General features: G+C 42.4%; 1 protein-coding gene across 5 annotated transcripts in view; it reads left to right on the forward strand.

Annotated features, from left to right (window-relative positions):
• The window catches only part of STK24 (serine/threonine kinase 24), a 147,153-nt gene that overhangs the window by 111,164 nt on the left and 16,880 nt on the right, over positions 1 to 19,109 (forward strand). For all 5 annotated transcript variants that reach the window (XM_032771476.2, XM_032771480.2, XM_032771478.2 and 2 more), the window contains 4 exons: positions 2,872 to 3,017; positions 7,335 to 7,458; positions 8,205 to 8,273; positions 13,394 to 13,530. In XM_032771476.2, the coding sequence (XP_032627367.1) occupies positions 2,872 to 3,017; positions 7,335 to 7,458; positions 8,205 to 8,273; positions 13,394 to 13,530 (476 nt within the window). The remainder of the gene's footprint in view (positions 1 to 2,871; positions 3,018 to 7,334; positions 7,459 to 8,204; positions 8,274 to 13,393; positions 13,531 to 19,109) is intronic.

The raw sequence follows: 19,109 nt of genomic DNA on the forward strand, positions 1-19,109 counted from the left end.
CCCCTGTCTATCCTTCCTGAGCAAACTATACCCATCCACACCAACATTCCAATCATGTATATTATCCCACCATGTTTCAGTGATGCCAACAATGTCATAGTTGTATTTATTTATTAGCACTTCCAGTTCTTCCTGCTTATTACCCATACTTCTTGCATTTGTATATAGGCATCTAAGATACTGGTTTGATCTTGCCTCCCAGTTTGCCCTGACCCTCCTTTCTCTCTGCCATTATAGCCCACGCTCTCTCTTGTTTCCAACCCATCTCCCAGGTCTTCATGACCTGTGGGCTTTGCTCACCTGTCCCTATCGATCCTGTTTAGTTACTTTGCCTTCTTCCTGGTAGGTTCTCCAGTACTCCATAATGATTTCTTGGGTTGCTTGTTTTTTCCCCTAAAGCCCCTTTGCTTTGTGTTCATATTGTTTCTGCAAGCCCCCAGGCAATTTTTACTCTGTTTCTTCTAGAATATGTTAAAGATGACTACTTACTGTCTTTGTGATACAGGTGTTTTAACAGCCTCTGTGAGTTTTCTTTCTCATAGACATTATTAACTTGGATGTTTCTTGAATTCTCATAATGCAAAGCTGTGTGGTTCCCTGTTGACCCAGTAGTTCTGTTAACACCTATTATCTTGTTTCCTCATTCTTCATCTTTGACTTACCCCAACACTTTCTTTGAGGCATCTCCGAGCCCTAGAGACATTACCCAACTTTCACTGGATGAGAATGAGTGTTCTTCTTTGGATATGTCAGTATAGACGTGTCAGTCAGATGTTGTTGTTGTCTGTGTAGAGGGCATAAACAGGGGAATGGCCATGGTTCTTCCCAGTTCCCTCTTACTGCTCTGTGGCAGTGAGATGGAACCCAGCAAGTGACTGACCAATTAGTTTTCAGAGACCTTTAATCCTGGATTTTTCAACCTATTTGAAGAAGAAGAAGAAAAGTATTTGATCCACAACTCTTCTTCCCACCTCCACCTTCAGCTGGGTTTGGTGCTTCACACCAACCAGCACACCTTGTAGTGGAGTCCAAACTCTGAGTTCAAACTCTGCATGTCCTGCAATGGGCTGATCTCTATTAAGGATGACACAGTCAATGCCTTTTCTGCCTAGGAGAGAGTCACATCTTGGTTAAGCCAGATCTTTGCATGCAAGTCCTTCTCCTCCAGGACGTGCACGGTAAGTCCAGGGATGCTATGTACAAGATGCATTTATTTGAGCAGTTCATGCGGGTCACTTCGGACCCAGAAGTAACTGTTAGAATCAGCATCAACTAGCATCAGCCAGCACTCCCTTGAGCACTCATCACACTCTGGGATCAAACAGTGGAATGGTGAAAAAAGCACTGGCAGAGTCGGCACCAACAATGTAGATCCCGGCCATCTCAACACTGGCAAAGTCCCCAGCTGGACCAACAGTCTCCATGTCAACAGTCCTGGCATAGATTACCTTGGCAGCAATAGTTTGGTGCGGATGACTCTGGTTCCTGTATGGCTGCAGCTTTGATGGCAAAGGCCATTAGTATGAGATGGGTCTCTTGGCTGTGGGCATTGAGATTACCACATGGCATACTGGTCATGACAGAGGACTTGTCTTTTGACGGAATTGTCCTCTTCAGCCAGAGAACAGATGAAGCGCACCTTTCCCTCAAGGGTTACCTTAAAGTCCCTGGGAATTTATAAACCAACTCCTAAAAGAAGCCTTATGTATATCAACCCCAACTAAGGCAGAAGACACTCTTCTTACATATTTACCCTGCCTAGACAATTGACTGTTATGTGACAGAACCCAGGAGAAGTTGGCAGCAAGTCTAGAATATTCCCTCTACATAGACTAGCAACAGAGTCTTCTCATGAACTATGAAAAATTGTCTTATCCCATCACAGATGATGGAGTTCATAGAAGTCCTAATTGATTCTGATTCAGAGAGAGCCTAGCCTTCTCAAGGACAGATTTCTGTCAATGTGATTGCTCGTGTTCAGGATAAAATCAAACTTGACTGTGATGATACAGATGTGTCTGGTGCTACTGGGTCATAGGTTGGCATCCACATATCTGATGCTGTTTCCCAGACTTCATCTGTGAGTGTATCAACTCGCTGCTGCCCCCGCCAGCGGGGAAAGGAGAAAACTGCCAGTCCCCAGCTCCTCTGGCGGCTTTACCTGAGCCAGAGTAGACGGACTCACAGATGAAGTCTGGGAAACAGCATCAGATATGTGGATGGGAGGGGCAGCAGGGAAAGGAGCAGAATTCTGGAGACAGGGCTGGTTGGGGGTGTGTGGAGGGCAAGGTCAGAGGTGGGGGCAGCAGCTGGAGGAGCTGCTGGCATTCTGCTCCTTTCCCCTCTACCCCTCCCAACAGGGAAAGGAGCAGAACCCCCAGCCCTCTCCTCCGGCTGGGCTGCTGCTGTGTCTTTCTGGTACACCATACCAGCTATAAATAGCTTGCTGGCACAGCGTGCCAGCCTACTTGCACTGCTGGTGATCAGTTGTTGTGAAGGTAGGACAAGAAGTAATTAGCTTGTAAAGGAGGTATAGGTTAGATATTAGGAAAAACTTTCTAACTTTTAAGAATAGTTAAACACTGAAATAAGCTTCAACACTGTCATTAGATGTTTTGAAGAACAGATTAGACAAACTCATATCAGGAATAGTTGTAGGTATGCTTGGTACTGGTCTGGACTAGATAACCTCTTTAGGTCCCTTCCACCCTGCGTTTCTGTGTTTAGTATTAAGCCATCAAAGTTTCTGATTTATATTATTTGTCATGTCCTCTTTCGTTTTTCAAATCACGATATGTGAGTCATCTCAACTGTTTCAAATATAGAGAAAAAAAGTTAGACTGTAGCTTACAATTAATTTTTATTTTTAAGAGACCAACAGCAAAGGAGCTCTTGAAACACAAATTCATAATACGAAATGCAAAGAAAACATCCTACCTGGCAGAACTCATTGATAGGCACAAGAAGTGGAAGTCTGAACAGAGCCATGATGACTGCAGCTCTGAAGAATCGGATGCGTAAGTTTGTTGAGTCTATAACATAATTGTAAACACAGAAATAGAGGAGGAGAATTTTCTCAAGGAGTTGTGTATCATCTTGTCTATTTAGCTGGTGTTCTTTATTTAAAAAATGTTGGGCTTACCAGGCATGTGAAGTTAAAAACTTAATTGAAATGTTTTGAGAGCTTTCAAGCCCAGAAAGATGAAAGAACACTAATTATAAAATATTTAATATTTTTGTTGAGGAAGGGTGTGTTTTGTAATATTTCATGCGGCAAACAGTTTGCTCCATCTGGTCTGGCATCTCAAACTGTTAGTTTCAGTCATACAGTGCTCAGCACACACTCTTTTCTGTCATACTAGAAAGTACAAAAAATAAATTATCTTCATGACTAAATTAAACCAACTCTCTTAACCTGAAGTTAAAATTGAGAGTACATATCAGCAACTGAAAGCTAAAGAATGTGCAAGTACATTTCTGGTGTTTTAAAAATCAAGAAGAAACCAAGAAGTCTAGAGATAAACGGGACTTCTAAAGGAGAAAAAATTAGGGTTTGCTCTCTTACGGTTCCTTGATGATCTTGTCTAAAGAGGTCCTAAAAGTAAATTTAAAAACGGGGATGGGTGCTCTTCTGTTTGTTTCTTATCTTAGCAATAGTAGGAATATCAAGTCTGATCTTTCTTGGTTTTGCTGAATGATTTGTTAGGGATCTTTGGGACGTGGTTTGCACTTCCCTAGATGTTATTTCGATGGACGCTCAGTTTTAAAGTATGGACGTTCACAATTAAGGCTTCCAAATATTGGCAACAAAGTCATTAGGGCTATAGGAACTGATATACTTAAGGTCATGATGGTGAGAGGAAATCTGCTTCTTCACTCTGAGGCATAGAAAGAGAAGGAGGGGGATCATTTTCTTCTGTCTTAACTTTTAGAAATGCCTTCAGGAAATATGCTTTTCGGTAAGACTACCTTTCTCTAGGGAGAACTGGAGAAAATTGGGTTGGCTCGGGTCATGAACAGAGAGTATTAATAGTTGCTCCTGGTGGCACTGCAGGTACATCCACTGAAGCCACGAAAGATGTTAGAGGGGAACTCATGGAGAATAAATTTTCTACAGGTACTGCTGTGAAGATGTTCAGGTGCTGTTATGATGAACGTAGTATAATAACCTGAACAGAATAAAGTACACTTCTACCCTGATGTAACGCCACCTGATATAACACGAATTTGGATATAACGCGGTAAAAGAGTGCTCTGGGGGGGCTGCGTGCTCCAGCAGATCAAATCAAGTTTGATATAACATAGTTTCACCTATAATGCGGTAAGATTTTTTGGCTCCCGAGGAGAGCGTTATATTGAGGTAGAGGTGTACTACTAGTGCCTTCCTCCTTTTTGTGATTGGTGGAAAGGAGAAGATAATAGGTAATTTGAGTTGAGAAATTCTGCCATTTGATGAGTACTTCTAAACAAATATATACTGAAAAAGCTAATTGTATTCAAGGTTTTATAAAGAGAATAAAAATATCAAAGTGAAATCATTTAGTCAATCTCTCTGTGAGTGCAGGATTTTTCGATACTGTACACTTTCTCGCATCTTGTTGAGTGTAAATGTAAATGTCTCAAAATGTCTTCAGTCTGTCTGCATGGTCAAATGCTTGACAGGATTCTAATACCAAAGTCCTTAATGGCTGTATATCTGGCAATGAGAGCATGCTCATGAAAGTTCAGCTAATTGGTCTGGGCATCTCGTTGGCGTGGCTGACTTGAGAATACTCAAGGCTATATTTGATGGTCAGCTACAAACACCTTTCTCATGGAGGCCAGTACAAACAATATAAAGTCATACTGAAATCAAACTTGAAAGCATGTCAGGTTGACCACAGCAACTGGAAAGCAACAGCCCACGATAGAGCAAGGTGGCAGCAGATTTGTCATGTCACTGTTAACAGCTTTGAAGCAATGTGTATTAACACCTTATTTGAAAAACATGAACAGTGCAAAGCAAGGATACAATATCTTGTAATGATCATGAACAGTCTCTTCTCTTTCCCACATGTAACTGTGTTTGTGGTTCTCTGACCTGTTCAATATCTTGGTTTTTTTTCTTATTGTTCAATGTGTGGTTCCATGTCTCATTTACTGCATACTATTCAAACCATATTCTGAAGACAGAATTTCCTCATGGGCAGTGACAGGGTGGGACTCACCACCTCGGCACCTCCTGGTGGTTGTGCTGAGAATTAGCACCAAATGATTTTAAGGCCTTTCAGTACCTTTTTTTGAGGATAGTAGACACAGAAATCTCTGACATTGCAGAGAAATTACACAAACTCTTTGATGTTTTTTTCTGCAATGAGCCCAGCACGCATTGCCTTTCTGAGAAATAAAGGGCTTCTGGACCCCTTGAAGGCACTATGGCAGGGTCTGCAGTGTCTGCCCATTGGTCTCTGGGTAGAGTTTAAGGTGTTTATGAACTATAAAATCCTAAATAAGAGAGTGCCTCTCTTCCCATGCAACATTACCACAACTGTAATCAGCAGAAGCACTGAAGCTAGATCCCCTCATTATGAGAGAGTGGCTGGAAAGCCTTTCTCTGGGAGGGCTTTGAGACTCTGGAACTTGCTCCTTGCCTTGGTCCGAAAGTTGCCTAATTTGGCAACTTTGGGGGCATGGTGCAAAAGATATCTGTTTTGAGACGGTTTTTAGAAAAGGCTGAGGATGTGTTTCCCAGATGACTAAGAGGCAGGAGCAACGTTTCCTCTAGATTTCTTTTGTATTGAGTTGTGCACATCATATTTTCATCATGTTTAAATAGACCTTCGTCTCTCCAATCTGTTCATTTAAATTGCCCAGTTTGTAATTAGTCACGGCATCTTCCATTCTGTTAAATATTGGGCTGAAGAGGTTTAAGATCACACCAAATTACTTCAAATGTATCTTATATTCCTGTGCTGTACTGAGTAACAAGACTTAAGACCATGGCTCAAGTAAACTATTGAAATCAATACTTTTTCTTATGGCACCAATATATAAGTATCTTAGAATTCCCCAAAGATATCATCTGTGCAGGATTCTAACTCCTGGCTCCCAGTTGCAAGACTGGTGGAACTCCCCTAGTTCTCTGCCTCCCCACAATCATTACCCATCTCTGCTCGCTCGAGCCCTGCTCCTGTCCCTCTCTGCCCCAGATCCAATCCCACTTCTTTTCTCTCCTCTCCCTCCCCCAGGAGGGATTTGCCTTCACAGCCTGGAGCCACGTAAGAGGGTACGGACTGGGTACCCCTGCCCCATCAGCAGCAACTGCGCAGGCCCCCTCTCCCTGCACTACAGCTCCCTGCCAGGCTGAGAGGAGTTGCCAAGTGTTGCAGCAGGAGGGCCTGGCAGGTGGAGTGGGACCCTATGCTGGCTGACTGGGCTCGCTTCCCCTCCACTCCTTACCCTCCCTGCTCTCAGGCTTTCTGTGGTGCGGAGAGGAGCCTCTGTGGGTTCCAGAAGGAGCTCCTGGGCCAACAGACAGAGCAGGACCCTATGTGGGTCCTATCAGCTGGGAGTGTCTGCCGCTCCCCCTGCAGCATATTAAGCTCTTTACCGTTTCTGCTGGTCCCGGGCTTTCTGTGGTGCGGAGAGGACCCACCCTGAGTTCCAACAAGAGGGCCTGGCAGGCAGCGTGCTGGTCGCACTGGGAGCCACCTGAGTTCCGCAGCCATTACCAGACTGCTGTGCAGCTTAAAGGGAGCATTGGCTTGGTGGTTGGCTGAGTTATTGTGGAACTGATGATTTTAATGTAGCTGAGATTTAATTTAATTTTATTGATTATATAATTATGTTAGGGCATCTAGACCGTTAGAGAGGCATATTTATTATTTTAAATTGAAATAAATAAATAAGACGTTGACTTTGTTCTTATCTGGGTTCTGTGCATAGCCTACTACAATGCTAAATGAGCACTGACTGAATTTGCCTGTTCAAACTTCCCCAAAACTTTGCAGTAATTTGGAGCCCTCTGCTGGCGTCTGTTATACTGCTAAAAAGTAATATCATTGGTGTCATTCAGCTTGGGAAATCATTGTCAGAGGTAGTAAATGAACGCATGTCTTTCTCCTTAATCTTTGTTTAATATACAGAAAAACATCTTCAATATTTAAACAAAATGTTTACTTAAGACCGAACCTAATCATTCTTACACATAGCCTTGTTTTCACTGGCCTGAGAAGCATGGTGTTCTAAATTCACTCTCAAATCTGAAGGTTTTAAGGTTTTTGTGGCATTACTAAATCAATATTACTAACGTAGTAAAGGAAAAATTCTGAAATGTCTTAGTATTTTTTTTAAAGTGAAACCGATGCCCAGGCCACAGGTGGTCGCGATTCAGGGGACTGGATCTTTACAATCAGAGAAAAAGACCCCAAGAATGTAGAGAATGGAGCAGCCCAGCCACAGAAACTAGAAAGTAATAAGGTACTGTATTAATGTTTAAAGCTAAAAACAATACTAGAAAGATATACCTCTAAACATGCTAATCTAGTTCAGTCATCCAACATTTTTTCAAATTTTGTTTCACTTAAGATACTCCTTTGACAGTTTAAATATTCAAAAATCTGCAAAAAGTCTTTTAAAATCATGTAGATTACAGTTGTTGCTTATATTGAACAGCTCTTATCAAAATGATTTCATCCTGAAATACTTTTTTACTCTTACAGTTTGATTTTTTTGTAAATATGTGTGATGTTGTTTTTAAATGTTTTATTATGGTTGACTTAGCATTTTGTACCTGCATGTGTCAAGACATTGGGCATAGGATCAGAGTTTTCTCATTTTTAGTAAGGTTCACTGTACATTCTTGGAGAAACATTGTTACGTAGTGCACTTTTGTTGTACAAAATCCTACTCTTTAATTATTCTTCATATTGAATTCACACCCACACATAATGTAATCACTTTACACATACTTTGATAGATGATATTAAAATGTAATGTACTACATGAATTAGTTCATATGTGTGCATGTTTACATACCCATTTTTGTGTTTATATATAGTGTATTAGAACTAGATTTTTTCTGAAACAAATATATAGAAAGCAGTGAGGATGCATTTTCAGAAATCAAATAGCTCAGGCTCAGTTAAGGTTATTTTGAAGCTACAATGTAAATGTTAATCGCGCTCACTCTATTACAGATGTCACTCTTTTTTTTTCTCTTAAAGGAAAAAGATACCCCCAGGCGTCCTTTGTCTCAGTGTTTATCTGCAATTATATCTCCTTTATTTGTGGAGGTAAGCTGCCTCTGAAAACTTAGTTATTTCTAGTATCTCTATATGTGTCTCTTTGGCATATCCAAGGATACTATAACTGATAGGTTAACTCTCCTTATGGTCCAGCAGTAGCATTCTGGTTTATTGGTGTCTCATCTATTTCTTCTGTTTCTTTCCTGGTTTGTTTACAGCAATGCTCATTTGTGCAGAGCAACCACATCACTTACACTAACTGAAGAGAATGAGGAGAGAAAATAAAGCTGGGAGACAGTTCAATAAAGAGGGGAGGTGTGTGTTACTGCTTGGACTGCAGTGCACCAATTTTTTCTATTATTGGGTCTTTTTGTCTAATCTGCATTCAGCTCCTCACTTCTCCCCAACGTCTGCTTGGTGGACTAGGCTAAGAGAGTATAAAAGGTTCAAAGCCCTGAAGTATAAATGCTGAACTTGTACTGGAATCTAACAAACTATTTTATACAGATATTCTGTGGAATGATTCTTTAATTTTTTTATAAGTATATTTACATATGAAGGGGAATACAGACATAATGTAGAGTCAGTTACTTAAAAAATACCTATAGAACTGTATTTGATATCATTAAGCAGTCTTTTCCTACCCTAGCATTGCTGTAGAATAAGGACAAGATTTTCGTTTAAACCATGTTTCAATCTTTACAACTGTCCTTCCCCTGTGGGTGGAAAAAACAGAGGGCACCAAAAGTATTTTCCTAATCAAAGGAGCCCCGGTCTTGAGGAGGCTCCTGGAAGGTTTCCATGCCAAGTAGCAAGCATATTGAACACAGTAGAGCAGATACTTACCCAGAAGAGTGGTCTCTGCACCAGAGCTTATTCAGACTCAGCAGAGAGTCAACTTGTCGTCCTCATCTGTAAAATGGTGAATAGCATTTTCCTTCCTCATGGGGATGTTGGGTCTTAAATTTATTAGGGGGTTCGATGCTTGTAGGCTGAGTGAATTGTGCACTTCAGAGGCTCCTTCCATTCTTCTGTTTCCCACCACAAGTTCCCTGTGTGCCACCCTTCTATGCTCCTCTATTTCAGGGGCTCCCTGCTGCTCCCCTCATCTCATCTCTCATGCCAGGGGTTCTGTCTGTTCCCATCTCTTCTCCCCACCCCCATGTCATGGACTGTATTTCATCCCATGGCAGGGGCACTGTGTGTGTGTCCCCCCTCTTTCCCAGAACTGCAATTTCCCCATCCCATTTCTACCATCCCTCTGGGGCCCTGCTTTTTTCCTCTCCTCAATTTCCACTCTCCCTATTCTGGTTTCCTGCTTTCACAGCCACACACCTGGCTCCCTGCCTCTGGATTCCTGCATCCCTCATTATCATCACCACCACTCCTCACCACTTGATTTCCTTGTGGGTCTCTGCTTAGCCATCCTCTCTTCCCCCTAAGAGCAAGTCCACTTCCTCACTCCCCTCTGGGTCCGTGCTTCCCCCCATCACCACTGCCCCATCTCTCTCATCCTTCCTGCTTCCCTTTGTCCCTCACGTGTACCTTGCTACTCCACTCTTATCCCCATTTAGCTCCTTACACACTCTCCCCTTAAGATTCTTTGATTCCTATTAGAATCCAAGCTACAGACACTCCGAATGCAGCAAGTTAAGCTGCTGCTTCTCATGTGTAGGCAACAGCAGACTCCATTCCTGCAGGACCAGGGAGTGTGGGGGACCTGATTTTCCTCTGACCTAGGCTTTTTCCAGTGTTCTGCTTTGAACCAAAATAAATACGATTCTGTCCAGAGAGACCTAGAACATTCACTGAAATTTTAGAATTGGGCAGCTGCAGTGTTCAAAGTTATTGTGTAACAGACACTCAGCGAACTAACTTTTTAAAGTGCTGTGAAGTCCTTACGTGGAAGGTGCTATGAAAGTACAAAGTGTAGTACAAAATTAGTAAGGCCTGGTCTACACTACGCTTTTAAACCGAATTTAGCAGGATTAAACGGAATTAACCCTGCACCCGTCTATACAACGAAGCCCTTTATATCGAAATAAAGGGCTCTTTAAACCCATTTCTGTACTCCTCTCCGACGAGGGGAGTAGAGCTGAAATCGGTATTGCCATGTTGGATTAGGGTTAGTGTGGCCGCAGTTCGACGGTATTGGCCTCCGGGCGGTATCCCACAGTGCACCATTGTGACCGCTCTGGAAAGCAATCTGAACTCAGATGCACTGGCCAGGTAGACCAGGAAAGCCCCGTGAACTTTTGAATTTCATTTCCTGATGCAACATCGACTGACTCTGATGAGCACCGTGGCGAATGCAGTCCCAAATCCAAAAAGAGCTCACAGCATGGACCGTACCGGGAGATTACTAGAATCTATCGCTGTAAATGGGGACAACACTCTGTTCATCAGAGCTCTGTTACAGAAGAAAAAATGACAAAGCAGTTAAGAAAATCTCTCACGGCTTGATAGACCAGAGTCCACCAGCAGGACTCGCACATGACTGCATCAACAAGTGTAACCGAATGCCGAATAGACATCAATGGACGCATGGAGGGAAGGGGGTACTGAGGACTCCAGCTATCCACAGTCCCCGCAGTCTCCGAAAGCATTTGCATCTTGGCTGAGCTCCAACTGCCTGAAGGGTCAAAAAACATTCCCAGGTGTTTCAGGGTGTATGTATTTCAATTAACCCTCCCCCCGAAAGAAAAGGGAAAAATCGTTCTTTGCTTTTTTCAATGTCACCTCTATGTCTACTGCATATTGCTGGTTGACGGGGTGCTGCAGCGCTGAACAGACAGCATCCCCTTCCCGGTGGCAAAAGGTTGCAAATGACTGGTATCCAAGCAGCAGCAGCAAGCCCGTGAGTGCTCCTGGCTGGTCTCGGTGAGGTCGGCTGGGGGCGCGTGGCGGAAAATGGGAATGACTCCTGGTCATTAACCCGGGGCAGACGGTACAGAAGACTTGGTAATCTGTCCTCATCATAGCAGCTGGAGCCAAGTTCCATCAGCCCCCCCGCTTCATGTCTAAGAAGATTTTTGTCCCCTGGACTATCATGGGCAGCTGGAAGGCTGCCTCCCCCTCATTTTATCTCACAAACTCAGTGTTTCTTATTCTGGATTCTTATTACTTCATACTCACAATGGGGGGACATTGCCATGGATAGCCCAAGAGGGTTGGGAGAGGAAGTCAACGGGTGGGTCGTTGCAGGGGCACCCCTAGAATGGCATGCATCATCCATTTCTGCAGGATCTCGGGGCTCTGGCCGGAGCAGCGTGTGCCTCTGGGTTCTTAAGGCACTTGCCCTACTTCTAGGGCAGACCGACTCTATTTTTAGACAAACATAAAGAAGGGAATGACACAGGATCCATTCCATTTTTGTCCATGCGCCCCAGCCGACCTCAGTGAGGCCACCCAGGAGCACCCATGAGCAGCAAGACGTACACAAAGGATTGATAACCGTCATTGCCAATTTCCGAATGTGAACGGTGCAAAAATGACTGATAACCATCATCTCATACCAATTACAATGGCAGACGAGCATAGGGATGGTAAATGCCTCGGCTACCTTGCGAAGGCAAAATGAATGCTGCTGTGTAGCACTGCAGTACCACGTCTGTCAGCGCATCCAGCAACATATAGTGACAGTGACAAAAGGCAAAACGGGCTCCATGGTTGCCAGGCTGTGGCGTCTGCCAGGGCAATCCAGAGAAAAAGGGCGCAAATGATTGTCTGCCGTTGCTTTCACGAGGAAGGATTGAGTGACGACATTACCCAGAATCACCCGTGACACTGTTTTTGCTCCATCATGCTGTCAAGGTTTTTTCCCACTCTGTATTTAGGGTTCGAAGTGGGGACCTGCATGATCACTTTTAAGCTTAATTACTAGCTTAAATTTGATACGCTGGCCAACCAGCCAGAGTCTGTGTCGGGCACACTTCTGTTCCCCAAACCTTCCCTGGAGAACCCAAGACCAGACCCCTTGGGTCTAAAACAAGGAAGAATTACATCCTCCTCCTATTCCCGCCGCCACATCCCTGGTGAGTTAGACTCAATCCCTTGGATTCTAAAAACAAGGAAAATCATGCAAGGTTCTTAAAAAGAAAGCGTTTTAAATTAAAGAAAGAAAAGGTAAAAATTATCTCTCTAAAATCAGGATGGAAAATGCTTTCACAGGATACTCAAGATTCATATAGACTAGAGGGATCCCCCCCCCCCCAACCCCCACGCCTGAGATTGCAAAGTTACAGCAAACAGAGGTAAAAATCCTTCAGCAAAAGAACACATTTACCAGCTGAGAAAAACAAACATAAGACTAATCCGCTTTGCCTGCTGTTATTTACTATTTGGAACATGAAGACGATTCAGAAAGATGGGGAATCTGGAATGATGTCCCGTTCCTCTCAGTCCTGGAGAGCGAATAACGAACCAAACAAAAAGCACAAACAAAGACTTCCCTCCACCAAGATTTGAAAGTATCTTGTCCCCCTATTGGTCCTCTGGCCAGGTGTCAGCCAGGTTCATTGAGCTTCTTAACACTTTACAGGTAAAAGAGACATTAACCCTTAACCATCTGTTTACGACACATGCATTGGGATCTCAACCCAGAATTCCAATGGGCGGGGGAGACTGCAGGAAATATGGAATAGCTATGGGATAGCTACCCGCAGTGCAATGCTCCGGAAATTGACGCTAGCCTCGGTACATGGACGCACATCGCCGAATTAATATGCTTAGTGTGGCCGTGTGCACTCGACTTTATACAATCTGTTTTAAAAAACTGGTTTCTATAAAATTGGAATAAACCCGTAGGGTAGACATACCCTAAGACTAACTCTTACTTTGTACACAACAGCACCTTTCTAAAATCTGGAAAATAGAATTTGCTGGTGACCTCAGATGATCCTTGGTTTCTTGGGTTGAGGGTTTCAGATCCCACATGACCACCTTATTTTTGTGAATGCCTAGACTGCCTTTTTAATGACCTGCGATAAAAATCTCTAATTACAAATAGTGTGTTTCTCTAGCTAGACTTTTTAATGATAAAATTAAAAAAAATGTACTAATTTTCAGGAGTCTAGTTCTGTGGAAACATAGAAATTAACACATAATATTACATGTTCAAATATTTGTCAGATAATTACACTGTTAATGTAGTTTTGCCATTTTTTTAGTTGAAAGAGAAAAGTCAGGCATATGGTGACAACATGGGGTCCATAGAAGAACTGAGAGAAGCTATTTATTTAGCTGAGGAGGCTTGTCCAGGCATTTCAGATACCATGATATCACAGCTTGTACAGAGGCTTCAGAGGTAACAATAAAAATACTTTTGCATTAAGACTTACAGAAAATTGCAAGACTTACTTTAATATTTGCCAAGTATTTTGTAAAATACAAGTACCGACTGATATTTCTGTATTATAAAGATAAAATATTTTCTGATGTGCTTTTACTTTGTTTATGAAAATGTAATTGTTTAATAGAAAAATTCTTAGCCTATCAGGAACTTTAATTTCTTTTTCCTATCATTATATATACTCACTTTCACACACTGCATACTGTATATTTAATGTATTGTCTGCAAAGCCAAACCAGAAAAAGAACACTACCATGAGTTACATAAAAATGAACTTTTTCTTTTTAAATGGTAAGGATGCGAAACTGATCAGAGATTTGCAATGTGGGATATAGTCCCAGGAGAGATTGATTAGTAGGCTGTGGGGTGTTTGTGTGTGTGTGTATGTATATATTTTAAAAAGAGTACTTGAATAATTTACATTCATGACTATTGACCTCTGCTGTCTCCTGGTAGAAAAGGAAGAGATCAAATATCAAATTTGGAAATTTCCTTTACTCATTGGTCAGTAATGAATGTGGGTTCCAAATTTCAAGATACTAGCTCAGTGGAAATGTGTGTGGGGGGGGGATGTATTAAATATTACATGAAAATAAAATAGAAAGTGCTGTTGTGCCCACTATAATTAAAGGTAAAAACTGTTTGCATTTTAAAACCCTCTTCTTTTCTGGTTGTTGTCATAAACAGATAGTTAAGGGTTAATGTCTCTTTTACCTGTAAAGGGTTAACAAACAGGGAACCAAACACCTGACCAAGACGTGTCATAAACAGATAGTTAAGGGTTAATGTCTCTTTTACCTGTAAAGGGTTAACAAACAGGGAACCAAAAACACCTGACCAGAGGACCAATCAGGAAACAAGATACTTTCAAATCTTCAGAGAGAAGCCTCCTCCCAGCAAAATTACAATTTTAAATACTTCTAGCAAACTACAATTGCAAATTCACAAGAAACAATTAAAGACTATAACCCACCTTCCTCTACTTAATACTCACTATTCTGTATTTAAAGCAGATCTGTAGCAGGGGAGATGGCAAGAACCTGGCTGCACGTCTTAGTCCTTTCAGGACCCAGAGAGAACAAAGCAAACCGCCAAAACGCACACAAACATAAGGCTGTCCCTCACCCAGATTTGAAGTATTCTTGTTTCCTGATTGGTCTTGTCCAGGATTGTTTTTGTCCACGTGTTGTTAAACCTTCTACAGGTAAAAGAGACATTTAACCCTTTAACTATCTGTTTTGACAACACCAGAAAGAGAAGAGGTTTCAATTGCAAACAGTTTTTACCTTTAGATTAGTGGGCAGCAACCACTTTCGTATTTTCTTCTTATGTAATATTTAATACGATCCGCCCCCACCACATTTCCACTGACTCAGTAATCTTGATAAATTTGGAATCCCATTTCATTACGACCAAATGAGGTACAAGGAAATATTCCAATTGATAGTTGATCTCTTCCTTTCTACAGGATGACGCGAGGTCACAGTCATGATTATGTAAAATATTCAAGTACTCTTTCTTAAAATAATATACATACACACACACACCAAACACCCCCACAGACCTACTATCATCTTCCTGGGACTATTCCACATTGCATCTCCTGGATCAGTTTCGGCATCCTTACATTTAAAAAGAAAAGTTCATTTTTATGTACTCATGGTTAGTGATTCTTGTTCTTGTTGTGGCTTCTGCAGTACAATACATTAGAATATACAGTTATTGCAGTATGTGTGAAAAGTGGAGTACTATATTAATGATAAGGAAAAAGAAATTCAAGTTCCTTGATAGGTTAAGATATTATTCTATTAACAATTACATTTTCAGAAACAAAGGTAATAAAGCACATCAGAAAAATATTTTATCCTTTATAATAAGAAATTCAGTCCGGTATTGTATTTTACAAAATACTTGGCAAATATTGAAAGTTACAGTCTGTGCATTTCTTGTAAGTCTAATGCAAAGTATTTTATTAGTTACCTTGAAGCCCTGTAAAGCTGGGAGATATCATGGTATTCGAAATGCCTGGACACAGCCTCCTCAGCTAATAAAATAGCTTCTCTCATCGTTTTCTCATGGGACCCATGGTTGTCACCATATGCCTGACTTTTCTCTTTCAACTAAAAAAAATGGCAAACTCACGTAACGTGGTAATTATCTGAACAAATATTGAAAATGTAATTATATGTGTTAATTTCTATGTTTCACCGACTAGACCTCCTGAAGAATTAGTTACATTTTTTTTAATCTTTATCGATAAAAATTAGCTTTAGAGAAACACACTATTTAGTAATTAGATGATTTTTATCGCAGTGGTCATTAAGAAAGGCAGTCTAGGCTTTACACAAAATAAGGTGGTCATGTGGGATCTGAACCCTCAACCCAAGAAAACCGAAGGATACCTCTGAGGTCACCAGCAAATCTATTTCAGGATTTTAGAAAGTGCTGTTGGTACAAAGTAAGTAGTTATACTTAGGTATAGTCTACCCTACGGGTTTATTCTAATTTTTATAGAAAACCAGTTTTTTTAAACAGATTGCTATAAAGGATCGAGTGCACACAGGCCGACACTAAGCACTATTTAATTCGGCGAATGTGGTCCATGTACGAGGGCTAGCGTCATTTCCGGAGCATTGCACTGCGTGCGGTAGGCTATCCCATCACGTATTCAATTTCCTGCAGTCTCCCCCGCCCATATTGGATTCTGGGTTGAGATCCCATGCATGTTGTTCGTATTAACAGATGGTTAAGGGTCTTAATGTCTCTCTTTACCTGTAAGCTGGTTAAGAAGCTCATGACCTGCGCTGGACACCTGAGCCGGGACCAGATAAGGGGACAAGATCTTTCAAATCTTTGTGGAGGAAGTCTTTGTTTTGGCTTTTTGTTTGGTTCGTTATTCTGCTTCTACAGGCACTGAGAGGAACGGGGACATCTTCCACCGACTTCCCCAATCTTCTCTGAATCGCTTCTTCATAGTTTCCGAAAATAGTATAATACAGCAGGCAAAAGCGGATAGTCTTATTGGTATGTTTCTTCAGCTTGGGTAATGTGTTCTTTTGCTGGAAGGATTTTTCCTCTGTTTGCTGTAAGCTTTGCAAATCTCAGGGTCAGGGGGTTGGGGGGGGGAGCCTCTGCTCCTCAGCTATGCCCTAAGCGGTTAGCCGGATTGAGCTGTCGTATATGAATCTGAGTTATCTGTGAACGCATTTTCCATCCTGATTTTAGAGGAAAATAATTTTTACCTTTTCTGTTCTTTAATTTAAAACGCTTTACATTTTTCTAAGGCAACTTGCAGCTGAGTTTTCCTTGTTTTTAGACCAAGGGATGAGGTCTAAACTGCCAGGTTGCGTCAGTGGAAATGGGGAAAGCGGCGAGGATGGTTAAAATTACTCCTTGTTTTGAGACCCCAAGGGTGTGAATGGGTCTTAGGTGATTCTATCCAGGAGAAGGTTGTGGAACAGAGTGTGCCAGACACATGACTCTGGTACTGGTTGGTGCAGGACGTATCAAATTTAAGCTGTAATTAAGGCTAAAAGTGATCATGCAGGGTCCCCCACTTCTGACACCTAAATACAAGGCTGGGGTAAAACACTTGACAGCATGATGGGCAGCAAAAACAGTGCTCTAGTCGGGTGATTCTGGGTAATGTCGCTCACTCGAATCCTTCCTCGTGCAAAGCAACGGCAGACAATCATTTGCGCCCTTTTTCTTGATTGCCCTGGCAGACGCCACAGCCTTAGGCAACCATGGGAGCCCGTTTTGCCTTTTGTCACTGTCACTATAGTGCTGATGCGTTTGACCAGACGTGTACTCAGTTGCTACACAAAAAAGGGGAAGCATTTGTTCCATTTTTGGCCCTTCGCAAGGTAGCAGAGGCTATCCATCGCTAGTGGCTCGTCTGCCATTTTAAATTGGTATGATATGATGGTTATCAGTACATTTTTGCACCGTTCACATTCGGAAAATTGGCTTAATGACGGTTATCAATCCTTTATGTACGTCTGCTAGCGCTCATGGTGTGCTCTGGGTGGCCTCCATGACGGTCGGCTGGCTGGGGCGCATGGCACAAAATGTGGAATGGATCCTTGTTGTCATTCCCTTCTTTTGTTTAGTCTAAAAATAAGTCGTCTGCCTAGAATTTAGGGTCAAGTGCACTAGAAAACCAGAGTAGCACAAGTGCGTTCCGGCTCCATGAAAGCCCAGAGTCTGCAGAATGATGATTGCAGCACATATCTCTAGGGGATGCCCCTGCAACACCCACCCGTTGTATTCTCCTCCTCCCAACCCTCTTGCCGGCTACCTGATATGGGCAATGTCCCCCATTTAGTGAGTTAAGTCAATACAGGAACTCCATGTAGATAACGAAACACTGAGATTCTTAGATAAATGAGGGAGGAGGCAAGCCTTCCAGCTGCCCTTATGATAGTCCAGGGGTTGAACAAAAATCTTCTTATGAATGATAGCGGGGGGCCGGCTGATTGGAACTTGGCTCTCCGACTAGCGTATGGATGAGCGAACATGATTCCAAGTCTTCTACGTGTACCGAAGTCTGCCCGAGCGGTTTGGAATGACAGGAGTCAATTCCATTTATCCTATCGCTACGGCGGCCCCCATGACCGACCTCACCGAGACCAGCCAGGAAGCACTCACGGGCTTGTGCTGCTGCTTTGTACCATCATATTTGCCAGCTTTTGCCCCTGGGAAGGGGATGCTGTTCTGTTCAGCGCTGGCAGCACACCCGCGTCAACCAGCAATATGCAGAGTAGACATAGCGGTGACATTGAAAAAAGCAAGAACGATTTTTCCCTTTTCTTTCGGGGGGAGAGGGTAAATTGAATATCTCACCTGAAAAACCTGGAAATTTTCTTCTGCACCTTCATGGCAGTATGGTTTGAGCTCAGCCAAGAATGCAAATTGCTTTTCGGAGACTGCGGGGACTGTGGATAGCTGGAGTCGTCAGTAGCCTCCCTGTCCCTCCAATAGCGTGCCATTATATGCATATTGCGTCTTCGTTACAGTTGTGATGCAGGCATGTGCGAGTGGCCTGCTGTGGACTCTGTCTATCAAGCCGTCGGAAGATTTTCTAACTGCTTTGTCATTTTTTCTTCGTGTAACAGAGCTCTGAAGAACAGAGATTTGTTCGCCCATACAGCGATCAGATTCATAGTAATCTCCCGTACGTCCATGCTGGAGACTCTTGTTTTGGATTTGGACTGCATATTTTCGCCAGCGTGCTATCAGTAGCTCAGTCTGTGTGCAATCGGAAATGAAATTCCAAAAGTTCACGGGGCTTTTCTTCGTCTTTACTCTGGCCGTCACGATTCAGATTTGACATATTTCTCTCAGTGTTGCTTGTCTCACAATGGTTTTGCTCACTTTGGTTGTTTACTCCAGGGGCGGTAATGTCCTCTCTCCTCCCGTTTTTTTCAAAATAAAAAATCACAACGATATCGAAAACTTGCCGGCCCGATTACACCAATAAATTCAATTTAATCCATATACATTTTACGGCTCACAAATAATTTATCCTTGGT

Source organism: Chelonoidis abingdonii, chromosome 1, assembly GCF_003597395.2.
Source record: "Chelonoidis abingdonii isolate Lonesome George chromosome 1, CheloAbing_2.0, whole genome shotgun sequence".
Classification (NCBI taxonomy): Eukaryota; Metazoa; Chordata; order Testudines; family Testudinidae; genus Chelonoidis; species Chelonoidis abingdonii.